Here is a 27,459-nt window from a genome sequence, read left to right on the forward strand (position 1 = left end):
TTTGCTCATGTCCAAGAAGTTAGACTGGTGAAAGAGACGCAGGCACAAGTGAAAGACGTGAACTTCAATCCAATCTAAAAATATCATACATACTACACAGGAGTGCAAGTGACATTAAACAGCAGTGTTTACGTTTTACGATATCTGTTGGTATGCAACCGACTTTATGTCCAAAGCTCAGACTGCACTCTTAAATTTTCTACCTGTTTATGGTACAATAAACCCACTTCACCTTTTAAATCCCAGAAAACAAAATTACAAAAAGGTGTGGCAGCACAAGCTCTGGTAGAAATAAAGACAGACAAAAGACACAGGCAGTCCAGTAAAAAAAGAAAACAAAATCTTTATTATTTTGTCTAGGCTGTCTTGGAAGGAGGTGTGGGGGAAATATTGGAGAGGTAAAAGCAGCAGAGGAATAGGGCGGAGTCAAATAGACCAGAGGTTGGGGATAAAACCTGGATTTCTGTAGTTATGCCAGGGCTCCCATTGGGTCCCAGGCAGGAAGTACAACGGGCTCCTGTTGCATCACTTCCAGGACATCAGGGTCGAGGAACTTCTTGTCCACCACCACCTCGTACACATACTCAGAGAACCAATCGTCCGTCATGATGAGGTAACCTATGGAGACAGACAGGGAGGACAACCAATCAGTTGTGAAGTCTGAATAGACTTTTTGTCACCGAAAATGTCGAACAATTCTGTAAAAGAATCAATCCAATTAAGGTCAAGTATAACAAATCCTTGGTGCAGATAGATTTTGGATCATAATACACAATCTAATCTAAAGTGATAAATTAAGCAATAAATTAAATACAGTCACAATTACCAGAAACAGAATTGGGAATCAACCAAATGATGACACTGTAGTCTATATATTCACCATAATTAACAGGGGAATGTGAGTCTATGCAAGTTCACAGAAGCTGCTTTGGGCAATGTCTAAATCTCATTTCAATCACAAGTCACAGAGCCACAGGAAAAAATGATGTCAGGTGACTGTAAAGTCATAAAAACAAGATTTATTCCAAAGTAGAAAGGTGTCCTGAAAAAGACAACTCCACATGCACAGCCCATAATCTATACATTACGTTCATTAAGGCAATTTAGGCTCTGGGAATGTTTTACACACATAAAACAACCATGGTATAAATTAATCATAATACAAAGAGTAATAATTGACCTTGTTTGCAGTTAGTGGTGTCCTGCTACAACTTTACAGACAGTCTATGAGGAAAATACATTTAGGTGCAGGTGTGGTCCAATGGTAAATGGAAAATGGACTGTATTTATATAGCGTTTTTCTAGTCTGATGACCACTCAAAGTGTTTCTGCGCACTGTTACGAGAAACCAGAACAGCTCAAATCTGATCATTATCAATGTGATAACTGATCTTGTCAGTATAAATAAACAAGACCATGAATGTGTCTTTGTTACAAAAGCTAATACAATGCAAAAAAGCATGGCGCTCCACTGAAGTCTTGTAGATAGACGCTCCATTTCAGATGCTGGTTTTTCTCCGGAAGTCAAAGTGGTCGAGCCTATAAATATGTCATGTGGCTAAAAGAACAGGATTTGAGGAAAAAGGTCAATCTGTCAGTTCACAGAAAGCCTTAATCACAACACATTCTTTTAGAAATACTTGATTTCAGAACACATCATGCCACTAATTGACCTGATTCTCGTTACTCCTTTCATTGAAAGGGGAGGAGTACGGCGTGCTGCTAAAAACACTTCAAAAACATACAAACATGCTTTGCCTATGCACGAACATTTTCATTGCTTTGAGGAATGCTTCAGAGCTAAACTATTGTTTCAACAGGCAGAAGGGTGAAGGAAGGGAGGGACCGCCACCCTCATGGTTCACACTACCCCACCTAACAGTACAGTATGCATTCAACACTTCTGCTATCACCTCTGCACGCCCACCCTGATAAAACTAAACAATGTCTGTCTCTCTCTCCCCCTCTGTGTGTGCACGTGGGAGCAGTCAAACAAGGTCAACGTGGCCGAATCTGGGGTGGTTATGAAAGCCTTCCTTGAACTTGACATGTTGGGAATTGACTAATTATAATGAAAGATGTCAGCGTGTGCGTCTTCTTCTTAAATGACAAAGACTTACGAGAAACCAGAACAGCTCAAAATCTGATACTGAGACATACGGGAAAACAGATTTTAGACTGAGTTAAAGGCATTTTACGCAGTTTTCCCTGATGCTACTTCTCCTTCTCTCCACGTCTTCTTTTACCATCCTCATGTGTTCAGAGTTGAGCAAACGAGAGTTTGTCAAGTTGACTTATCGAAGACGTCAGGGTAACCGCAAGAACATGCCACAGCTCAAAACAAAGTATTGGGGATGGCGTGTCTGAGTGTTCTTCCAAGTACGCAAATCTCAGATGGCACGTTGCCTGGTTCTCACTGTGGTATCCGTGTGTGTTGATGTGAGCTTCCTGGAACCCGCATGTTGGGTGGCATGGTGGTAGGGTCTGTGTGTGTGTGTGTGAATTCTGGGTGTCATTATTTGTTTTTAGGGATAGGCTGACTGTCCTGTCTCAGAACAGATGGGTGGACTGTAAGCTAGAGAAGTCTGGAGCAGCCATCTTGCTTTCCAACTTAAGCGGCAATCCACAGCACAGGACTTTCACCGGCTAACAAAGACAACGGTTTTCATATGAATTTAGTTATAATAAAGGTGAAACAATGATTCAGATATTTTTTAAAAAGTCAAAAAGTGACACAAAGTCATTAAGATATATTGTCTGGGCTGCAAGAATGGTTGCACAAAATTTTATTCAAACCCATCCAGTAGTAATTGGGATATTTCAGTCTGAACCATTGTGGTTGAGCGATTGTACTGACCGCATGGCTAAAAGCAAAGCTTAATATAGAAATAAGGACACAAGAAAATAAAAGTCAATGAAAGGTCAAGCAAAGTGATTTATACTGTGGTCATCCCTTGTAGTTTGTTTCCATATGAAAAAGGAAGTTGGGGCTGGACTCCACGTTGTAGGTGATTCAGATTAGATTGACAGGATATCTACGAGAGCAGATGCATCTGTGAAATGATTTTGACACTAACAGCACACAGGAAAGTGTGGCATTTTATTATCAGGAAATATGCGTAATAAGTTTATTTTTATATTTGGTATACAAGAATAGATGGGGAACGGCACACCCGCAGAGTTGCGGTTAGGGCAGAGAAAAGGCATTTTTCATTTCATGGGAAATTAAATGAGGTGAAGGGACAGATCTGTAACTGTGGTTTGGATGCAAAATAATGGCAAAGGATTAGAAGCATACTTAAAAGCAAATGAAGCTTCTCTTCAGATGTGTCTGTTATGTCCGTTTCCAAGGAAATCCTTCCATGCACGTTTACATCACCTCGTCGTATTTATTCAACAATAGAATCGTGTTCGTAGAAGATAATAGTTTCGCTCTCTTCGTGTCAAACTCGTTCAGATATCAAACAAAACTCGTGACTCGGGATAAAGAGGTCACCTCCTGCCAATGTTCTATCAGACTGAAAAGAAAAACCTGAGAGCGTGTTGCCAAACATTTGTCTAAAATGGTGTAAAAGTATGAGCTGAGGAATGAGCAGAGCCATAACAGCGGCTGCGTGAGGGCACAAAGATGGAGGAAACAAAAAGTTAAACCTCTCATGAGAGACTCCTTCAAGGTTAGGAGGAATATTAAAATGCCTGAGGGGAAATATTAAGCCTTTACAAACACACTCAACTTGCTCCACTCTCTTACCACTCTTCTTCCAATTTTCTTCTTTGTCATCTTTACATCTACTTGCCTGTTTTTCTTCTATTCCTAACTACCTGAACTACATCTCCTTTCTCCTGCATGCTCCCCTCTCCGTTTCTCCACTTGTGCCTCTTTTTCCCCTCAGCTTTTGTCAAACAAAGCCCCCGGATTCCCAAGAGAGCTCAACTTCTCGAACTTTTGTTCTCAAACACTTTATTAATTTGGCTGCAGACGGGCCGGGGGCCCTGGCCTTCCCTATCTCCTGGTGTTTATGGAATAAGATATGCGTGAAATACATTTGATTTGACTGAGGGGTTTTCACATGTTTTCCCAACAGTCCCTATGGTTTGTGGGTTCAAACAAATATTGTGAGTATGTGTGTGTCTCTCTGTGTGTATATGCTGTACTGTATGTGTGTGTTGCCAGACGATGCATGACTTGACCTGAAATACTCTCCTATAATTTGCAGTGGAATGTCCAGCCCAGAGATGGAGAAGAGTGTCAGAGGCAGATGAGAAACAGAGATGAAAGGAGAGGGGGAATAACAACAGCAGACAGTAAAGTCTGGGGCAGTGGCGTGGAGTACCTGCTGTGTTGTGGGGCCTGTTGCATAAAGACAAACCAATCTTACTTACTTAATGACAACATTTTCCCCTGATGCATCAAAGGCAGTTTCTGGTAGGTAGCCCAAGACTGGCTTAGTTTGTTAAATTCATTTTGAACTTGTGGTTTAAAAACAAAACAAACAACTCAGTAAGCTGACTACTAAAAAAACAGGTTCAAAAGTTCACAGTCAACATTAAGGCTCTTTGCAACCACAAGACTTACGTCAGGGTTTGGGTTTGGTTGGGTATCATTTGGGAATCGATTACAAATCTGCTTCGATTCCCAGGTAGGACTCGAATATGGTAAAAAACAAACAAAAAAGAGGTCAAATGTTTAGCTGTTTATTATGTTATGTACATTTTGTGTTGCGGTTCCTACACCTTTGCATATAGGCAGTGTAAACTTCTTTGTTTTACAGGGTTAGTTAGGATTCACCGAAGTCACTCAATAACACAAACAGACTACCTGATCGAGGTAGCGCTAGACCAATAACTCAGGTGTTTTTGTCAGTGGTCTGGACTGTAGTTTTGGAGATAGCGATATTAACAGCTTCAGTTCCCGTCAGAAAGAGCTGTCTGACAGCAAGATAAAACAGTGAAAATATTGTAAATATAGCGTAAACTTAAAGTGATATTGAGTTTTTGAGGTGGGCCTTTCTTGGTGGCTAAAATATGTGTTGCTGCTGCCTCGAATCCTACACGGGTACTGCTGGGGCTTCTTCAAACTAGGGTTTGCCAACCTCCATCTACAGCACGTAATACACTGACTATTGATAACTACCTTGTACAACACCACTTCATTTAATTCGAAGTATCCCTTTAAAGATTTCCTTCAAGAATTTCTCTATGTTTGTGTTACTGGAACCGGAGGCACTTAGCTCAAAAAACATAGTAAGGTCAACTGTGCCTCTGTGTATGTCTGAGTCTTTATGAAACAGGACACAGCCAATTACAAGTTCATAAAGCAGCAAGACAGGGGAACAGCTCAGTCCAATCCCCTGCTTAATTCAATAGAGACAAACAGGAAGATGGTGGCTTATCATGAGACACTGTGGTGTGAGAAAGATGTTAAAGAGAGAGAGGGGGAGGCAGTGGGACTTTGTTGCAAAAGCATGAATGTGATTTCAGGTCCAGATCCAGGTGAAGGAAACTGTTTTAAATATTTTCAGCCAGCTACTCCTCTGTGACTCGACAATAATCAGGTCAAAACACTTTTAAATCTAAAGAACAGAAAGCTGCACCCTAAAAGAGAGGACTGAAAGTAGCAATAGTGTGTTACCTTTGTTCCCACGGTCATCGCCCCAGGAGTTTTCCACCCTCCACTTCTCATAGCCTTCTTTCCCATCCTGAGAGAGAGAGAGAAAGAGAGGAGCTGATAGGGAGATAAGGGTGAGAAGCCGAGACTGGGGGACAGAAAGTGTCCTAACAGCTGGGGTTAGTTACAAGGGGGGAAATTGACATCACTATGAAAAACTGCAGCCGATGAAAGAAGCGTAAACACGCAGCCAGGCTTTGATGCACTAAACCCCTGGGAAACTGCATGCGTGTATTCCTGTTTGTCTGCTTGTATACACGCTGTATGTTTGCATGAGTTTACTGAACAGTCACACACCTGTGCAGTAATGTTTGTGCGAGCATACCTTGTCTGTGACAGCAGTGAGGATCATAGCATGGGTCATGAGAGAGTCTCCGTATATCAGCCGCTCTGCCTTAGAGAGGTTCTTCACCGAAACCCCAAACACAAGCTCATGGTTGAACCTGTGTGAGGGAAGGAAAAAAAAGATTCCATTAAACTAACGCCTGACTTCACTTGCACACTGATCATTTAAAGAGAAAAGGCACCGTTTTGAGAATTTCATGGGAATTTGTCCACATCATACGGCAACAATCTTAATATATCATTTTCACCGGATAGAGGTGTGACGATCATAAAAAGCCAAACGCAAAATCTTCATAAGTCTGGGGTTCAGCACAGGCTAAAAGACAACTCCCCCTTTTCATTCCTTTCTTGAGCAGGGCTGTAAAAATGTGGCTCCATTACACCTCAGCCTCATTCCAATTATAATCTACCGGCACAAGAAAAGATCCGTCTGAAAGATGAGCCTTTACAGAGATGGTACCAAACATTTGGCACCATGCTGCTTTGGTTCAGTGGGTAAATTTAAACCTGGCGCCACCAGCTCAGACGCGGTTGCTGTTGCACCTGAAGGGCAAAAGATAAGCATCTCTTCCCTTGTGGGGATACTGACACCTTGTAATGTGAACTCTGCAGGCATGGCACAGACAAGACTGGCATAAAACAGTGTCAAACAGAAGGGGGCCAATTCATTGATTTTAAGATCATGGTTTTCAGTTTGGAGGAGTGTCGGGCTGGTCGGTGTTCAGTCGTCCAAAAAATTCCAGAGTTGTAAAGAATCATTACAATAATTGTAGAAAAAGTGGTGAAAAACGCTGAATAATAATTAGTGTGCATTGTGGTAAAACAAACCTACTTGCCCAGAAACCACAGCTCTCCTATCAGGTAGATGCATTTTGTAATATATAAATCCACACGATGCCAAATCACATCCATTCATGTTAACACTACAGCAGCTTCATTGGTGTTTGAATTATACTCACACGTTCATGTCATTAATGCCCAGCTTGCCGTGAAAATGTTTCCCGACGTCGCAGCCGAACCACACGGCCTGAGAGAAAAACAGCAGCCATGTTCAGCTTTAAGAAGTTCACACATGCAGACACTCTCAAATGTACATGCTTGTGTCTACAGTTGCCCCATCCTACCTCTCCCTCCTTGATGGACTCGGCCGCAGCCTTTTTAAGCAGCTGGATGGGCTGGTTGTTGTACAGAGTGCTGCGGCCCCCAACCATGTTACCAAGGAACTCCACACTGTACAGCTTCCCATAAGGGTTCTGGGGTCGAGGGTCGTTCACGAGGCACACCTGAGGAAAGAGAATTATAATACGAGCTCAGAAATGGTGCATCTTCCCACAGGGAGTCAGAAAGAGGTTCTGAACACTAGTGACCAACAGCGAGTTACATGGCCCGTCTGATGGGTTACGTACTTTGTCTTGAATGTTGTATAGTGGTTTGACGTGCTCCCTGTAGAACTCCTGAGGGGTGAGGGGTCCCATGCGATGGAAGTTCTTGTCCTTGTCTCTGTACTCCCAACAGATGGTTTCAGGAGGGCTGCCTAGACAAACGCTGGCCACCCGGAACACCTGCACAGCACACAGTTTAAACATCAACTTCTTACCAAATCTCTGGCTTGAAAGCCAACCTAATCTGTATTAAAATCCTATAAACATTCGCAGACAGTCAATCCTTGGATCAAAAGCTCTGAAAAGAAATTTCAGAGTGAACAAACAGTATCTCTATTTTAACAAAGCCAGAAGTGACCTAATTGCATGTGTGCAGTACAGACTACAGACTGGAGCTGAAAGAAGTTTGTAAATCCAATTTCCCACTCATACGCTTAATGTGCACTCATCTAACCCCTCCAACCACATGTCTGTCCTCGCATACATTCATCCATATACCATATCCGTATCTCCTCTCTAGTGCTTTCCTCCCCTCCATCTTTTTCATCAATTTCCCCATTTGTACCCCACACCCTTTCCCCCTCCCTCCATGTGTGTCTTCCTGTGGTGCTGAAGTTCAGACTGAGTTCCTGTGGGGGCTAAATCGGATTGTTTGGACTGGGCCGTCTGTAAATCTGGCCCTTCTAACCTCTGATACACTGTAGTTATCTAAGGAATTTTCCTCTTTTGCTTTTCACCTCTCCCGTCCTCTGCTCTCCTCTCCCAGGACTCAGCGGATGCTGTTTCTATTAAATATAAAGTTACACATCACGCTCTCAATGCTTCGACTATGGGTGTCGCAAAGGACACATTTCCAATAGACTTAAACACACTATTTTTATTGAGTACTACTACTGATCCAGACAAATTAAACTTGTCTAGCTGAACATAGAGCTGACAGGGGGATTATTTTTGGCTCAGCCTGGAGAAATATAGCAGCCATGGCAGCAGTTTCTCATGCTTAGTCAACACATATTAAATGCCCCTTCATAAAGATGACATTCTTGCTTTCTGGGTAGGAGACACTGAGCCCACTATTCTCACCCCAAACATGCTCGCACAAAGACAAACACACAAAAATGCATAAATTCAGGCTTGGCTTACACAAACAAACAATCCCCGTCTTTATCACAGTAATGCGTACGGTCACAAAAGTACAGACACACACAAAAATACACACATGCGCAGAGTCAACAAAGTCATCTGTTCAAGCCCTCATCCTTCCCGAACCGTTTTCCTCCTAATTCAACTACTTTGTTTAGACTGCCCTGTGGGCAAGACGACATGCCAAGGTGTCCATCCCCTTGTCTGGTCTGTGTTTGCTCAGATGCCCTCAGCACCTTGACAAAACATCTCCATAATCCCTTGACCCCCGTCCTTGTCTCCTCACTCCTCCTTTTTGTCCTTCTCTCCCGAGGAAAACGCTGCTATCCCCGCTAACTTAAAGTAACTTCAAAGGCCATCTCATTTATATCTTAATATTCCAAACATCTGAACTGTTAACAGGTTTCAGGAAGCAGCTGTTATAAGTGACTCTGATGGAGTTTGTTAACAAGCAGCTTTCGCTTCAACTCATCAGTCTCTCGCAGAAGGTCCACCTCAGGTCAGTCTCAATTCTGTGACAAAGTGAGTTTGCGTGTCTTGTTATAAACAAGCTGACTGACTGCACGCTATTGGGGCTAACAACGGCTAATGTTTGATAGCATCTGTGCTCCAGTGTTGACCGGCTGGCATCCCTCAGCATGTTTATTTGTTTTACGCTACCCAAACAAACAAATCACCTGGAGTTAAGAGCGAGAGTAACACAAACAGTAAGCAGAACCTTGAGCGAGATGCTCCAGTTGTCAAGATAACGGTTGTGCTGGGTCCCCTTGAATGCAGCCTCGCTTCTTTTCCTTGCCTATATGTGTGGTCCACAGACAGCAGTGACAGGAGTAAAGAATATTGCTTACTGTACTTTCATTGTATGCAGGACAGTTCAGCCACACTGCAAAAAACATCTGAAGCTCTTTGCCTCAACACTTTGTTTGTGTGAAAGAAAAAGAAAAAACAAACAAAGCCACTATAAATCTAGACCAACGACCAACTTTTAGATAAAACAAGACAAAACAAAAAAGTTTTTTTTTTTTTTTACATGTTTACATTTAAATGTTTGATTTAGCATGATGCATGAAAAGCATTTTAAAATCAGATGCACCTGACTAAGCTGCCCAACTGAATTGGGAACGGTCTAGTCTCTGAAAGCTTGCACTTTATTTTGCTTTACAGAAGAACACTGAAATAGCAATTTACTTTGCCTTAGTTATTTTTTGTGGTTGTGAATATGTGCACCTGTCACTCACTGACTCTTGTTTCATTCATTAGGATCTAACACTAAAATGAATGACAAATAATGGCTTTGTACATTTCAGCAAATAAATGTGATTTAATTATAACCCCAGTTCCAAAAAAATGGCAATTCTGTGTAAAACATAAATGAAAACAAGAATGCAGTCAGTTGGAAAAAAACCCAAAACTGTTTACTGACAGCAGGTTTGCGAAGTGTTCCTGAGCTCATGTAATAATCTCCTTTATTCAATCATGTGTTTCACAAAGTGGTGAACCTCGCTCCATCCTCGCTTGGGAGCCTTTCGAGGATAATCCTTTCATACCCAATCACCATCACCTGTTACCAATGAGCCTGTTTACCTGTGGAATGTTCCAAACAGATGTTTTTGAGCATTCCACTACTTTCCCAGTCTTTTCTTGCTCCTCTCCCAAATTGCTGAAACATGCTGCTGCATCAAATCAGTATACGTAGATATTTACAAAAATCAAGGTTGATGAGGTAAAACATTTAATATATTGTCTTTGTACTGTTTTCAGCAAATTATCACATTTTATTTATGTTTTATAGAGCAATGTTTTGGAATCGGGGTTGTAGAGCATTAAATGTTGAATTAAATTCTGTTTTACTGTGAAAAAGAAGCTATATTACGTTAAAGTAATAAAGAACTTAAAAAAATTACTTTAAATACTATAAAGTAGCCATATTGCTTTTAGTTTTTTTTTACCACTCCAATACCAAGACAATATTCAAATAGACATAGACATAATTGGGATCTGAGGCTGGCTTTCAACCAGTTAATGTCAAATTGAGGCAAAACATGTGCCTCATTGTATGCTGAGGTAAATTTATAACTATTGTCTAGAAGCTGGACTTGTGAGTGTAAGCAAATGATACCATGCAAACAATTTGGATAAAAATGAGCGAGGTTTTGATTAAACCTCCATGTTTTGTAAACAGGCAACACATGTGGTCATTGTTAAATTCTAACAATGGTGCAAAGAAATTCAAGAAATGTGAGTGGACATCTCTGAACTGGCAAAGCTGCAATGACGCAGCCACAGGAAACCACCCACATCGAACAACAAGTGAACCAATAGCCAGCTGCGCTGAGCCTCTGAGCTGCAGCAAGACAGTTCCTCCGCAATTTGATGACATAAATTAGTCTTAAGCATCACTCTCTGTGCATTCAGAGCCAAGACCAAAGCTGCACATGGTGTGTCTGATTCCATGACGCAATGGGGCATGGAAAGGCTATAGTTGTGGTGTGAGGGATACCATCTGTGTGTTAAGAACTGTACGTGCATGTACAGTTACCAGTGAATGTCCCCTGTTGTGTGTGTGTTGCCCACTTGTCTATGTAAGTATCAGCAGAGGAGCAGGGACACACACCAGACATAGCATGAAAGAAAAAGACTGGCTTTGAAACTTGAACTAATCCTCTGCCTCAAATATACAGTGTATGGATACTGTCATCCTAACAGCCTCTATAGACAGAAACTGTTATGGTGCATGAAACAAGTGCAGGTGCAGGTTAAAATGGGCTAAGCTGCTATTGCAGAAGTTTTTATGTAAATGTGATGTGTTTGGTTTTAACTAATGTCCCTGACCATTGTTAACAAACAGAAGAGATTCTTGACATGCAAAGGGATCCATCTAAATCAAGCGCACTCCGGGTACAGTAAGTGGAAGCAGAGACTTTGACCCGGGTTTCCTGTCACAGGAGTGTGTGCAGGGCTGGTGTGATGAAGAACAGGGCACAATCACAGCCGCCACATAGGGAGGGTGGACAGCATCACCTTCACACACACCAAAGTAGGACTGACACGGCACTTTGATCCTGAGAAACACATGTGCACACACATATGCAAACGCATGTGAGGAAACACCAGCTTCCCACTTGTAAGAGTCCAAGAAAACCACCTGCATGAGCTCTCACACACACACACACACAGGGCATGCATGATGCGAAACACACCGTTTTACACACATGGACAGCAGCGAAGTGGTGGACAGGCATGTCAGTGGCACAGTGGAAGACCTGTGCCACTGACATGCCTGTAAATCATCACTGCTAGTTTCTAAACCTAATATACTCTTATACCTAAAAATACTCCCACCTACTTCCCCAAATACTGCCACAATACTCATACATACACAAAGACCAACAAACACAAGATCTGACACCACTATTAACTGTCTGCTAACGAAAAAGCCAATATTTGTATATTCTTTTGTATATATTGTACATAGCCTCTATAGTTGATTATAATATTGATTTATTTTGTATCTTTTTATTAACTATATGTTGTTCTTATTCTGTTTTTTTTTTTTTACTGCTCCTTGTTCTTGCATTTGTAACAAGTAAATTTCCCTGGCGTGGGATCAATAAAAACTTATCTTTAGACTAGTAAGTCACCTCAGTAACCTCAAGTTTATCACCTCCTTCCTCTTTTACAGACCTAATATATTAGCTGTTCACCAATGGTGCAGTTGAAGCTGAGGCAAATCAAACTTGTCATGGTTAAAGACCACAGCTTACAGTCAGTTACAGTGTGATGGCATGATTTTAAAATTCTCCTGTTGCCAGTGATGATATTGAATTTCTATTTATATGCTCATCTACTTTATTACTTATGTGTTTAATTAATCAATTATTTCTTTATTTATAAAATGAGGGAGAAATCTTCAAATCACAAATTTGTCTAACAAATTGGCAAAGATATTCAATTTACGGCATTCATGCTTCAAGTTTAAGAAGCTCCTGCCAGCATAGTTTTACTCAATAAAACTCAAAAAACGCATTATTGACTGTTTTAAAGGTATCAAAAAAATACTATTTGGGCTGAAAATTATAATAATATTTATATAATTTATAATTAATAGATTTTAAATATACACTACATATAAATATTCAATATAGTATGATTTTATCTCCAAATGGAACAAAAAAAATAATAATTGACACATTTCCTACACAATTACACGTTAACTTGACACCTCTCTTACTATGGGGTCATAACAGGATCAAAAGCATGAAAAAGAAAACTTGTATTTCATTTGAGTTATGATTTTAAGAATTGGCAAAAAATAAAAGAATAATATTCAACAAATATGTTAAAGATGTAGCTTTTTGCATTGCGGTGGGGGGGAATCGTGGAGTTTAGAGTGATGCTTATCAGATGTATTTGCGACAATATCCTCGAACAATTTGGCCCTCTTTATGCCGGTCGTTCTTTCGACCAAATCCTCCATCACCACCGGCCGTGACAGAGTGGTGTTTCACAAAACAAACCACTTCCAGGTGGACAAACAAACACACTGACAACCCTCCGTCCTCCACCCTGTCATGCAGTGCAGGGGAGCAGTCTTTACTGTTGCACAACATACAGTATGTTCAAGTGTGAGTGTGTGCATGTGTGTGTGCATGTGGTGATGGCTGGGCATCCATGGAGGTGCTGTGAGACACAGGCAACTGTTTAAACAAGCAACCAGCCAGGAGCACAATGCAGCTAAACAGCTGACAAAGGCTGCCTAACCAGACCCCTGTTCTGTCTGCAATCATCTCAATGGGAGGCTGATTGATTGACTGGCCCCTCACTCACCCAGGCACTCATGTGCACATGAACGTGCACACGCGTGAATAAAGTCTCATATGCATACACAGTGGAACCTGTACAGGCTACAGAAACAAAGCACTGTAGGCACATGGCCGTATTTCACTGTGCACGTATGTGCACACGTGTTTTTACCTCCTGAAAGAGACATGCTCACCTTTAATTTTAGTTTTTGAGGTGAATGTATCTACACTATCCAGTGCCAGATGCTTTGTAATAAGACCGGTCCATGAACAAGATCGTTCTCTTCTACTTTGTGACATCTGAGGCAGTGTGCAGGTGAGTTTTTGTATTCGTTGCTTTTTACACACTCTGTATTCCGGAAAACGCACACGCAGATTACACACACAAATTCACACTTACTGTCCGCTCTCATGTACAGTACACATGTAAATATGTGCATTAAACATGCAAATGTTGCACCTGGTTTTTAATGGGTTAAACCATACAACACTGTTGGCAGTGCACTGACAGCGTGCACCACACACTGTATCATTAAAATAAATATCTGTAAAATCAGATGATATGCTTGGTGCCTGTATAAAAATAATTAAAAAGACAATATGCAAAAACGGAAAACCGTAATGCTAAAAAAAAGTTTTAATACGCATTAAAGAAAGCATTTTTCACATTCACACGCCTTGAAAACAAGACAGTAAGTGGAAGAGATATACAAAATGAATTTCGCCCGGTACTGCACCAGTTCAAATGAAAGTTGTTGGAATCTCATGCATTAGTGCCACCTGTGCTATTAATGTACTTGTAACCTAAGCCTAAAAGCTAATGGCAAAGGTATTATAAAGTGGTTTTTCAAATAAGAGAATTTTAAAGGTTCTTAACGAGAAAGAAAACTGCTTTAAATGTACCCCTCCTATTTGGACAGCATGATGTTGACATGTACCTGTCAGATTACTCTAATGTATCCTAAGATTAACTCCAACTCAAACACTTGCAGATGGCTTTTAGGCATCACTTCAAATGGCTGGATTTTAGCTCTCTCACTTATTATTTGACAGCTCCCTCTTCTGGTAAAAGTGGAATAATGTTACAAAGTTAACCAACGTGTCATTTGTCAATAGACACACAGTGGCCACCTTATTAAGCACACCTGTACAACCAAACCAAACTATTTCAATGCAAAACAACAGCTCTGCCATAAGTTCTACCTTTAGGTTTCAAAGTTTCTATAAAATTTTTGCTGACATTGTCAATAACGAATAGATTCAAATTTATTAGGACTGTACAGGTGTACCTAATAAAGTGGCCACTAAGTGTATATCTATATATAAGTCTGCATGTACCAGTGTGTTGTTTCTTTTATATTTCTAATTTAGAGGATTGACCTTCTACAATCATATCTCATAACTATCTGAATCGTCTATTGCAACACACTGTGAATCTGAGTTGCTATTATCTCCTCGCCTTTTTCTACCAAAATAGTCGGTAGTCACCAACTTTCAGCCCAGCAAAGTCTGCCCTGATAATTCCTGAAAGTGGAACTATTCTAGAGGCACTAAGGCAGAGGTTATGGTCCTCAGTTCCTCAAAAGGTTCCCTGGGAAAATTCCTGCAGTGCAAATGCCCTATATAATATGTTCTACAAGAAACAGCTGCATGTGCTCTTTCTGTCTCACCTCCTCTATCATGGTGTCCACAGCATCAGATAGTTCAGCTTTAGTGGCGTCACTGGCCACCATGTTCCTCAGTCTTAGGCAGTATTCTCTCAGCTGTAACACACATTCAGACAAAAACTACAGTCAGCACTGCCTCACCGACTGTGTCACTCATTGGTATGTGAGCTTGATTAGTTTGAACTGAAGCAAATGTATAAAAAGCACCTTATGATTAAGGATGTCATTCATTCTGCGTGAGGCCTCTGAGCTGTGTGACTCTGGAAAGCATTTCTTTGGGATGACGCCATACTTTTCTGGAGACAGGACAAAAGAAAACACATTGTAGAACAATGTTGTTAATCCAGTCAGATAACTTCACTGTTCCAGCAGTGTTTTTTTATGTTAGAAGATTTACATATTTGGAGCAAGTACATATTCAGAATAACCATGCTTTATAATTGTACAAATTACAGGGGTTATTCAGTCATTCAACACGAACTTCTTGTTTATGTGATTATGCGTCATGAGGAGAACTGACCGATGAGGTTGACAAGCATGTCCCACTGTCCTCCGTCATTGGTCGGATTGGAGAGCAGGAACTGGACCAGGCGTCCGTCCACCGGCTCCTTCCTCTGTGCTGTCTCCACACAGGCCTGGAGGAAGTAGTAGCAACGCTCGACCTGCGGAAAAAAGAACAAACACAACAGCCAGACATGCTGAGAAAATAGGGAAATTGTGAGTGGCTGTACAATCTAATAATGTTATCGTTACTGAATCTACTTCACACTTGAGTTACACTTAAGTCACAAAAATAAGGTTTTGAGACTCAACTACTGTGAGACTTCAGCTTCTAAAGATTTCACTTGACTTTAGACTCGATCTCAAAACATTCAAGCATCAACTTTTTAAATGTTTACATCATAACATAATAGAATAAATAAATAAGAGCCTGCCAGCTATCAATTATTAGACCTCTGCAGTGATAGGAAAGAACATTAAAAGGGCATTATTACCATTAACATTTAAATGGTCCAGGTTTAGAGGCCTGAACTGTCTGCAATATTCTCATGAAGAGATTGTGACTGGAGACTTGCTTTGGCAGACTTAAGACTTGACTCTACAAGTCTGGTGTAATGTGATAACCTACTGGCTGATATTCTTAGAGCTCGACATTTACTGTTTCCTTCTTTAGAACTAATATTACAGTCAGTCCCAATGGCTGGCACTTGTTACAAAGAAAGGTGAATTTATGGTGTCACAATCAACTGTCTAAACACGTAGGAGAAAAAGACATGAGGCCAGAGGGAGAAAGAGACAGAAAGATAAAAACATTTAGCGAGGTGTCAATGTGACGTCGGCCCTGGAAGAGCACTGACCACAACACACAAAAGAGGGTTTTAGGTGGACAATGACTGTATAGTAGTAGAGTGCTGCATAATAACACTCACTGGTGTCCTGACTGCAAAATAACAAAAAACATCCATTTACCAGAATGTTACACTGATAACTTAAAACTTAAAAGGCAGAAACATAAAATTAGAACATCTGAAGAAAGACCCACAACACCATATTACCAATGATACTGTCCCAGGGATCAAATATACAGTATATCTCTCAACCTTGAACAACACTTTGAGGACCAGTGAACAAGGGAGTTGTGTGTCTCTATGTTTTACCTTGTCCCAGAAAAATAGATAGGACTGACTAAACTCAAACTCCTCTATGTTAAACTTCTTCATGAAGGGAAGTCGCATGACGTTGAGGCACGAGAAGATCCAACATCTCCCTGGTGATAAAAAGAAGAAGGATTTTGAGAAATGTGCAGGTGAGTAAGGATTTAACATGTGTTGACAGGCAATGCTCTTTTAGGATCTCACAAACTTGGGAATGTCTTCCAAACTTTGCCACAAGTTTTTAGACTGATCATAGATCTATCCGAGGACACATAGTCTGCTTTGGAACAAGGTTGGCATTGGGCTGTCTTCAGGATGCTCAAAGTGCACCCAGGGTTTTTTTTTTTACGGCATTTAATCTATTTTTGAGAAAATACTAACTTTTGTAGCCAACACTATATCCACCAACACATAATGAGTGGTTCCAGCTGCAACACTCATCATGGTTGTGAGGCTCCGGGGTTAACATAGCAAAATAACATTTCCACCAGAAAACAACAGACTTAAAACATGTCATTTGTCTGCAGTGCCACATTTTAGTGTGAGCGACAGACAACAATGTAGAAGGAAGTTTTTTTTTTTTTTTTTTTTTTTTAAAAGGTGACTTAAGTGAGAAATTGATCACTGGTATATGTTTAAAGAAGACAAATTTCACAAAAAAATGTTGAATATGAGACCCCAACTGTGTCTGAAAGTGCACCTGAATTGCAGGAATATATATGAATATATCTTTCAACATTTTAAGCACTGCAGTAAAACAAAGGCCAGTATTTGCTTATATTGTTGGATGTCCACTATCATAATCTGTCTGGAAATAACGTTTGCAAAAAACAACAGAAATAAACAAACAAGCATACATTTTAAAGACAGTTTAACTGTTTGTGTTCCATTCATTAAACTGCAGACTTGTAAATATGATGTCAACTTTGAGCTATCAACTTCAAAAACATTTTCACTTACTAATGTGCACTAAATATTTGTACTCTCTGTAATGTTGATTCAAGAACTAACATGCAAATTCACTACACACAATTTCGAAGGTAACTGCGTGTGTTGACCCGAGGGCTCAGACATTGCTCATATTCACATACTAATGTTTTGCTTCCTTCAGTGGAATTTTTATTCATTATCTCCTACCTGAGTTTTTCTGGTTGGTGATGGGCTTGCCCTCTGTGGGGATAGAGTGCTGGAAGATGTGCACGGTATCCTGGACAGTCTGCCGGTGCAGACAAACCTCCAACGGGTCAATGCAGGTAGACACATTCTGGGCCAGCAGGTAGCGTGGCTCAGCCCGCAGCCGCTTGAGGAAGGTAGCTACCTTCTCCTGACTCAGACCTGGAGGAGCAAAAAGGGGGCGGTAGAGAGGGGAGGATGAAGTGAAGAATAAAAAATTAATGGTAAAATCATGGAGGTGGAAAGACAAGCACGAAATAAAGTTAACTTGTAATAGGAAGCCTTTCACAGCTAGACAGTCAGACAGCTGACTACAACTAATAGGAGGAATTTCCTATTGTCCCTCTTCCCTTGACTCATCTGTGCACTCTAAGCATACACACTTCCCTCTTAAGATCTGATTTATGAGCACTCATATACTCAGATGGCACAATCATGCCTGGAAAATACCAGATCAATAGTCATAAACTTACAGCACATTGCACACTAAAACTGACTGATGCATTCCTTTTTCCACCATGCACACACAGATAATAGTGGAGAATAGTCTATCAAGGATGCTGAGTACAATTATGATTCATAAAAAGAACGAAGGACAGACTTGGAAGAGGGAGAGACAAACAATGGAGAAATCATGAATGCTGTAAGTGGCCCTGGGGAGCTGGTGGCTGACCGGAGCTCGCTGGTATCACTCATCTGGCTCCACATGTGAGAAGAACACATTGGAAAGCTTGTCTAGTCCCGCTGGACAGGGGAAGGAGGGGCACGCAAACACTTTGACAGAATCAAACTGGCACTGATGTGTGGTTTGTAATTCCATCAAATAATGGTGCAGAGCAATTAAACATTGAGAGGGACATTGCCTAGTCATGCATGCTGCCTGGAGTTCGACCCCTCTCTCTCAGCTGCATTCTGTTATTTTCCATCAACGCAAAACTGAGATGCACTGACCGCTGCAGGTTAGGACTGTGTCAAACTTCATTAACTGTCATGTCCATATTATCAGGAAAAAAAGGCAGAAGCAGGCTTAAGGCAGAGAATATTTTAAGAACAGGTCTGCATGGGGTCTTGGGTCTACGAAATACAGTTTTCCTTGTGGCATTGCTGAATTTTTTGATAAGGATGGCTAGTTAATGGAAGGGGAAATAGTAAGAGATGGATCGTCAGGCTGTCACAGAGGATCCGTTTACAGAAACACAATATAAACAGGGAGTGTTGAACAGATACTGGAAGGGCTGAGCCTAACGAAAGGGTCAGTTAGAGAGTTGATCAGACTGGTACTCATCAAGTAGGGGTATGGATGGTGAGGACTGACATCAGTGATTGTCTATGAACAGGGGCCAAGCACAGGCAGTCAGGGTGACTTGCACACATCAGAGGTTATACAACTGGCTTTATATTAGCTAAGCACTTTACTATGCCCATCACTGCCCCCTGTGCAAAGGGTTGAACTAACGTAGAGCTGGCATGAAGCCTGACAGTGGAGGCTCACATCCACAGCAGCTGACAAAAGCACGGTCCGAAGGTCAGAATTTTATGACACTATCAAGGTCCTTATTTTAATTTATACTTGAACAGTATGGGGAAAAGATTTGCTGAAAAGAACAATTCGTTCACGCAAGTGTTTGGAATAACCATCGGAGCGAAGCCAAAATGTTTGCCTGCCATTAAAGGGATTACTGACTGAAATCGAAACAATCCCAAGTTACTCAACTGACTTGGCTAAGTCTGAGAGCATTTGTCATTGTTAAAAGCTATTAAAAGAGTCGCGTAATATGAGTGAAACTGTTTTCTTTTCGAGTCAAAACGGTGCTTAATAACGAAAACTCCACTTACATGAATCGCCACCTCTTTAAAGAGTTTGACAGCTTCTGGCATTTGCAACTCCATTCTTCAGCAGCTAGCTACGCATGCTAACGTGTCCGGCACCAGAGGCTGACACCACCGTTTAAGGAACGACTTAAGGTGTGTTAGCTGTCCCTGTGTACAGCTTGGGTTTTTGGTACCTTGCTGACAATGTGTCGGCCCGAACTATCAGTCTAAGCTGAGCAAACGACAGCAAAGTCATGCTAGTAGGCTGGCATGCTAACGCAATGAATGCTAACTTAGCCTGTTAGCTCCCTCAGCTGTCATCCTCTAACTGTCAAACACAGTCAGCGCTCAGCCTGCCGGCGACACAAACCACCATGGCTGAAGCAGGAGAAAGTGGCGCTCGACCTACCAGTTTCCATGTTTCCGTGGAGGTTGAGGAGCGTTGTCCGTTTTCCTGAAAAGTCACCGGCTCTTTGTTTATCTCATTCACCGATAGTCAGTCAGTGTGATCGCGGGGTGCGTTCGTTTGTGCTCTCGCCGTCCGTCAATGACGTGGCGGCTGGGCGGAGTTAGCGATCGATGTGGACGAGGACTCCCCACCCTCACATCAAAACACATCCCGGATGGGTCCCAGCAGGTGCTGTGACCCCCTGAGGGACAAGGAGCTGCTGCACCCCAACAAAGGCCAAGCTAATACAAATATTGTGATGATCATTATTTCATTATTTCAATCACATCAGTATACACTTCCAACAGAAAGGTTCATACAAAATATAATGTGTAATATGTTACAAAGTAATATACATTTGCAAATGGAAAGCAGGGAGGAGAGAAAATATTCTAATACCGAGCAAGACATGCACATTTGTTTTTTTTTTATTTTCACATTTCCTGAAAGACGCAAATGTGTCATTTTTTTGCTTTTAGGAAATGCTGGAAAGATCACACAAATACTTTTAGTTAGTTAACCTTTCTTCAAGCCCATAAACCAAGGTTCAATAGAAGTAAAGCTTATGTTATTTGTTTTTTTTTACCGACTTTGCACCTATGCAGTAAAGGTTTGTTGTTTTGTTTATTGAAATAACTGGTTGAAACATCTTATGTGTGGTGACCCATGTGGACTCAACACTGCTGAAACAAGCAACAACCGTCCTAAAAATATCCTGAAAACATCCACTTTGGTGACCATTTTTCAGAACCTCTAGGTCTCTCACCAAAGCCAAAGGTCATCATGAATAATGACCCCCGCTACGAAAGTAACTCACCTTAAAGTAACAAACTATCATCCAAGTAATGCTGTGTAACCTTATGTGTATGTATAACCTTATAAAGTTATATCAGTTAACTTTTATGAATCTTCTTATGAGTCTCATTGCTGAGCTGACCCAGCACATTTTATTGTACACCTGCATTTGACCAATAAAACGGAAACTGAACTGAACTGAACTCTATTTACAGCTGAGGACTGCTCTTACATCCTCTGTTATCCCTACAAGTCATGTGACTGGAAGCGCGCGCAGCACCATTAAACGAGCGCGCCGACAGTCAAACAAACAGAGTAATTGCGTAAGAAACATCCGGTCATTGTTCACAAAATAAAACTACGACTTTGTGTAAGTAGCCTAATTCAGAGTTCCAGATCACATCGCTTACATCGGAGGCACGTGAGGAAGCCTTCTCATCATGTCCAGTATGATTACGGCGAGCAAAACCTGGTGAAAATTTGTGAACCCATCATTTATGTTTATGGACTATTATTTTGAAGGTTGTTTTCCGTTTCTGTTAGCTGTTTTGTAGCTGGGAATGTAGGCTGCAGGGTGTAAAAAGAGCATGCGGGTAGGACTTCCTACATTACCTGTCAACCTGCCAACAATGGTAATATAACATAACATAGAGGAAAAACATGATAATTCAGACACCAATCAATATAAGCTCATTTGCATTTGAAGTAGTTGTGACATGACAGGGGAGCTGTAATAATTTTTTCACTCATATGTCCTTCAGTTTTGAATTTGTTTTCCAGTCCAGAAAAGCACAAGTGACACTGGATCATCATTGAACCCATTTTCCTTTGGGCCCTCTGCAGTCTACGCAGTGGTTACATTGAAGATGTTTAAAGGGCAGGGTTTCTTCCAACCAAACCAGAGCTAGTGATTGTTGGAACAGTGAAAAGACAAACCAAGACAGTTTTGGTGAGTTTTATTATGTTTCTGCCGGGTTTGAATGAGCTGTGTTTAACGATGAGTTCAGGGGGTGATTAAGCTTGCTTGGTAAAAGAGAGAACCTTGAATTTAGAGGGCGTTTGGTTGTTGTTTATTCTGTTTATTAACTGAAACTAGGGGGAAACTACTCCAACCTGAAAACATCTGGCTGTACTGAATGAATCTTTTGAGGCAGGCCATTCCAAACCTTTGAACAGTTCTGTAAGCTTTAACAGTAATAAACTGAAGTCCTTAAAAAGTTGCCGCCATGCTGTCACATGTGTAGCACTTCAAACACTTCACACACTCATACAAGAACATGCTGCTGGAAATCAGCCAGCTGAGATTAAAACTTTACACTGTAAGTATGAAAAATTAGATTATTAGTCCCATTTGTTTTGCTGCTTGTACGCAGGCCTCTCTGTGTGCGTGAATTATGTGTACATAAAACTGTAAATACACCATGAATTAAAGAATGCACATATGAAACAGGGATTTTGGTTAGTTTTGATACTACTCAGTTTTTCTTCATTTCCAGTTTCTTGAAACTGGCCCCTTTCCTGTTGGAAAGTTAGATTCCCATTTATGAAGTCATTGCTTTCCTGTAATTTAATATGTGCGCACCGGTGTGTGTGTGTGTGCGTGTGTGTGTGTGTGTGCGTGTGTGCGTGTGTGTGTGTATGGTACGGTGTGCAGCGTATTAGTAGGTCACTTCCTTCCTTCACCTCCAGCTGGATCGAAGGAAAGCCTGTCAAAAGACTGCGAGCTGGAAGAGAAAGTGAGAGAAAGAGCGAGCTGGTGGACTTCCCGAAACTGCCGATTAGATTCAGACAAGCAGTGTAGCTTTCCAGCCATGCGTATCACACAGCCGCTCCGACACACAAGAGCAAGGAGACTACATCTGCTCAGAGAAAGCCAAGCCGGTCTGTGATGAACCATGGCCAACACACTGTTACAGTCAGACATGAGTAATTATCTCCTCAGTGCCATCAGCTGTCTCTGCCTTCTTCATTCTGGTAAGTAATGTTTCGGTTCACCTAAATCTGAAATCTGTAAACAGGGGAAATGCCCCCATACAGTGTGTTGCGTTTAGGGAACTTGGGTAGCTAAGACTACACAGTCTTATGCCTTTGAATTCACCTCTGCTCCAGCAGTAGTGCAGTACTTCATGTTCAGTTGCATTGTATTTATTTTGTACATGAAATGTTAGTCAAACTGTGCCTCTCTTTGAGGCATGTCTGTTGAACAAGTTACAAATTAGGTCCACGTTATGCAATCTTTGTGTGTCTCCGTGTGCCTGGTAAACTTCATCATTATCTTAAATGTTCCAATGTTCAAACTCTTCATGGTCATATACTATCTTGCATAAAGATTAAATGGCTTCATCAAAACACTGCATCGTAAAACATTTACTGTCACCATTGTACGATGTGACGACATATCCAGCTTCTGTCAATACGATTTCTTGTTGCACCGGATCGAGCTAAAGGGAACCTCCGCTTTTTCAGGTCTCTGTTCTGAGGAATGCAGCCAAATGGTTCTGGCAGAACGTGATACATTTTACGCACCAGCAGGGAGCAGTCTGTCTCTGTCCTGTGTGGTCCAGCACTGTGGAGACACCTGGAAGGGAAACTGGATGTGGAGAAATCCAACAGATGATAAGTCAAGGACTGTTGAATCAAGTGTCAGGCACATTTTGACAAGTGTGGTGGTCTCAGCCAATGAGACTCGACTAATTTTGAATTTCCTGAGTGTGAACAAATCGGACGACGGTTCCTATGGATGCAGCGTTGAATGGGCTCAAGGTGACACTGATCATGGACATTTGATGTATGTGAACGTCACTGGAGGTATGTAGAATCACTCTCATATTGACCAAATGTGTGTCAGTGTCCGCTAACATGTACGTGTCTGTAATAGCAATGCTAAATTAATCATTAATTATTAAAACATAAAGGATAAACGCTAATACATGAAAATAAAAAAAATACATGACAATAGCAATAGCAACAGTGATGTTCTCTAACTGCATTATTTGTGTATATTATTCTGTGTCCTCTCCCAGCTGTCCACTCTCAGAGGAGTGCATTGCACAGGGTTTTGGTCTGTGCCGGTGCTTTTCTTTGTGTTTTCATCGTTCTGGGATTGGCTCGTTGTCTGAGTTCAGAAGTCAACCCTCAGCCACTTCCCAGCACTCTGTCCACGCATGCAGCTGTGTACAGAGACCAACCACACCCAGCTCCACAGCCCCCACCTCGGTGCCCAGTACCCAAGAAACATATTGCTTCCTCTTACAAAGGTATTCCATATTCTTACATTGTAGCCTGCAGAGCCGAGAAAAAGTTACTCTATCATTGTCAAAACTGTTCTAATGTGTTGTCTTTTTTTTCTTGCATTTTACAGCTGCCCCCAAGTCCGAGCAGAAGACTGAGGTGGGTGAATGTCCTGTTTCATGACAGGATGCCCTTTGCAGTGCCTTCAACATCGTTTCTCCTGAACAGCCTTGAATATGCCTGCAGTCCATGTATGTGAACTTGTACTCATTTATGCATTTGTGATGTTACAGGTGGTGTATGCAGACATTTCCCAGGGTGCCCTGAGACAACAGGCAGCCCCCAGAGAGCCTGCCCAGTCCACTGTGTACTCATCCCTCAGATTTTCCTGAGGTGGTGGTGGAAATCAATTCAATATTTATTTTTGTAGGACTCTGCGTGATCTTTGACATCTGACGTGGACTCACGGGACCTGGGAGCCTCTCGCTTGCAGGACTGCATTTATGATTGCAATTATTCCAAGCCTGCGGCACATTGTGGAAAATCATAAAAGCAAAGAGCAAAGTAAGATCCAGCAGAGTAATGTTTGTCCATCAAACGTCTGTGGACTCTCCTGATCACACTCTGCTGCGGAATATGCGACTGGTTTGATTATGAAGCGGAGAGAAGTGCCAAAAATCCTTCATAGGCACAAAACAGACAGCAAGTGGAGCAGACAGCGAGGAGATGCTGCAGGATGCATCTATCAGCTGACCCACCCTGAGGTGCTGCAGAGAGAAAAGACTCAGCGCTGTGCTATAATTTCACTCATGTTAACGCCCCGTTTGTTTCAAAATCTGGCTGCTGACAAGCAAAACATGAAATGCAGCCTGATTTAAAGCTCTTGCAGTTTTTAAAATGTGAAAACAAACTTTGTCTATGGTGTTTGATGTGTTTGTGTACATAGAATATACATATATATGTATGAACAATGGAGCGTATGGTGCTGCAAGCTTGCGCGTGGTGTGTAAAATTTCAAAAACGAGATAACCCGTAAATGACACAAAATACAACATTTTATTTTCGAATAAATTCTCAATGGCACGTTACATAACCAAATATACATATACATGTTTAGACATCTTTTAAATTAATGTATTTCCTTTAATCATTTTCACCTTATTAATAAGCGTACTCTGCAGTTACATTTTTTACATGACATCAATGCAAAAGAAGTTATCATTTTAATAAATTAAGCATACTAACAGAGAAAAGGCTGCAGGGCGTTTAGGCGATACCCGCTACAAATAAATGACATCTGAACTTCCCGCTGTTGAGTGAGTTACGTCCTTGCTTCCCTCGCTCGAGGTAATGCCTGGTCTGCACTAACTGAGCGCACATCTGCTTCTCATGCATATCAGAAAGCTACTTCTCAAGGAGCCCAGCAGCTTCCTGACATGTTAAAAAGTCACCGACATTACAAAGTTAGTTTTTGTAATCTGGGTGAACTGACCCTTTAGACCCTCCGACGGGAATGGTTCTCTCCACAGTAAGAGTACATAGACATTCTTCCAAAGACCTACCAGCTTGCTTGTTTGGTCACATATTGTAGGAAACATACCTGCATGTTTTTAAGCTTTCTCTTGATTAGCATGCTCCCACTTTGCTCTGCTAACTAGTTTGTGCACCTCCAGGCTAATGCTATGGTATAGTTGAGGAGAGTAGACCTATTGTCCTGTTGTGCTTGTAAGCAACTGGCTCTGCAATTCACTTCTATGAGACTTTGTAATAACAACTAACAAAGCATGAAATCTAAAAAAAAAAAAAAAAAAAAGCTCCAAGCTCACATTCAAAGTGTTTTTTGTTTTGTTTTTTTTGCCAAAGGTGGTTCAAAGGTTCATTTAACCTGAAGGATCTTTTTCAAGTCATCTTCATCAGCGCACGTGCTTGGAAACTTCAAACCCTGGAGACTCTCCTGTTCAAAAGTTCCACCGAACATAAACACGGATACACTGAGCTAGCGAGCTTCAATGGGAGGTATCAGAAGGTGAAATGTTTTCAGTGAGTGCAACGTCTATTTTCAGCAAAATGTGGGTGTTGATCGGCTACCCACAACTGTGCTGCAACCGGATCCAGAAGATTCGTGTCCTCTCACACAGTGAGAGAGACAGACAGACAGACAGACAAGAGCATCAGTGGTAAACAGGGCGTTTGCTGGATTGTAAGGCGCAGCTTTGGCAAAAATAAGCTCATGGCGAAATGTGTTGGCAGTGTCTCTTACTGTGCCCTATATGAGCTCATTTCCCACTAACCAAACACTTGAGTTCAAGGATTTGAAGTTCGAGTTCCAGAAATGCCGTCATGGGTCATCTACTGAATTTCAGCAATGTCGTGTTTATAGCGCAGCAGACACAACGCAGCAGCTAGCAGGGTTACGAAAACATCTCCAAAATCAAGGATGTTCCCTAAAAAAGCATCCTTATATGCAAAGAACAGGCTTGGAGAATTGAGAATCCCGGTGTTGTCAACTGAAAAATGTTGCTACTGTAAGTCTACATCATGTTTCTGTGCATGTGCGTACTTTTTTTTGTCTTTTAGGCAAAAAGGGAACTGTTGCCAGACGTACCATTTAAGGGCAAAGGCAAAAGGGAACAACCTGATGTCTTCAACTCTTTCCACTTGATGAAGAGTAACAGTTCAGCCAGCCATCGTCTCGTGTTACCGTTTCCCTACAGAGTTCCTCTATTAAACAAGATGCTTGAGAAAAAGCTGAGGCAGAGTCTAGCTCGGCCTACGCTCACAGTATTACAGCCATGCTATGACTTCCACGTCATGTGAACAATTAACAACTGAGATGCTGCGACTTGTAACATTGGCAAAGTATGGACTGGATTTATGTAGCTAAAGGCTGGTTACAAAGAAAGCCAACGTGTCAGCTGCTTCTCCTCACTAAACGCTCACAGTATTGTCAGTTATTTTATAGTGTGTGTGTGCAGTTGGTCATCTCTTCAGATCGTCCTTGGCTTTAGGGAAGTGGTTCTACAGTGATTTTGTGGTTGTTGTTGTTTCCGTTGTTGTGGTTTCTCTAGCAGCTCCATCAGCCCGCGCCGTCCCTTTGTTGTGCAAGTCTGTTATTTCCATTCCACAAACTACTCAGACTGAAAGAAAAAGAGGCCGGTTAGAGGAGTGTTCACTGCCTGCATGCATCTGCCTGCATGCAAAGATGGACTGTGAGTGTAGCAAAAACACACAGGGATGATGCACTAATTCTGCTCAGCTTTAAAAAGTTAGTGCCTTGAAATGTCTTAAAATGTTGCACACATCTTTGGTTTATCAGCAACAAAGCAAAGCAAGAACGT

The 27,459-nt window shown here is 41.4% G+C and overlaps 3 protein-coding genes across 5 annotated transcripts in view; 1 reads left to right on the forward strand and 2 right to left on the reverse strand.

The window, feature by feature from the left end:
- Window positions 1-318: 318 nt before the first annotated feature.
- Window positions 319-20,185, reverse strand: blmh (bleomycin hydrolase). The gene is made up of 12 exons (XM_041940920.1): window positions 20,057-20,185; window positions 17,800-17,997; window positions 16,666-16,775; window positions 15,528-15,669; window positions 15,215-15,303; window positions 15,011-15,103; window positions 7,420-7,575; window positions 7,138-7,296; window positions 6,973-7,040; window positions 5,994-6,111; window positions 5,633-5,699; window positions 319-618 (listed from the first exon to the last, which is right to left on the reverse strand). Exons 1-12 carry the CDS (start codon window positions 20,064-20,066, stop codon window positions 470-472), a joined length of 1,359 nt encoding a protein of 452 aa, XP_041796854.1. The 5' UTR covers window positions 20,067-20,185; the 3' UTR covers window positions 319-469.
- Window positions 20,186-22,582: 2,397 nt separating this feature from the next.
- On the forward strand, window positions 22,583-25,428 carry si:dkey-52l18.4 (uncharacterized protein LOC560708 homolog). Its single transcript, XM_041939996.1, has 5 exons — window positions 22,583-22,864; window positions 23,357-23,698; window positions 23,914-24,147; window positions 24,252-24,280; window positions 24,415-25,428. Exons 1-5 carry the CDS (start codon window positions 22,786-22,788, stop codon window positions 24,511-24,513), a joined length of 783 nt encoding a protein of 260 aa, XP_041795930.1. The 5' UTR covers window positions 22,583-22,785; the 3' UTR covers window positions 24,514-25,428.
- The window catches only part of rap1gap2a (RAP1 GTPase activating protein 2a), a 67,936-nt gene continuing 65,641 nt past the window's right edge, over window positions 25,165-27,459 (reverse strand). For all 3 annotated transcript variants that reach the window (XM_041939993.1, XM_041939991.1, XM_041939994.1), the window contains one exon: window positions 25,165-27,258. In XM_041939993.1, the coding sequence (XP_041795927.1) occupies window positions 27,250-27,258 (9 nt within the window). In that variant the 3' untranslated portion in view covers window positions 25,165-27,249. The remainder of the gene's footprint in view (window positions 27,259-27,459) is intronic.

The sequence above is a fragment of the Chelmon rostratus genome, chromosome 7 (genome assembly GCF_017976325.1).
Source record: "Chelmon rostratus isolate fCheRos1 chromosome 7, fCheRos1.pri, whole genome shotgun sequence".
NCBI classification, from domain to species: Eukaryota; Metazoa; Chordata; class Actinopteri; order Chaetodontiformes; family Chaetodontidae; genus Chelmon; species Chelmon rostratus.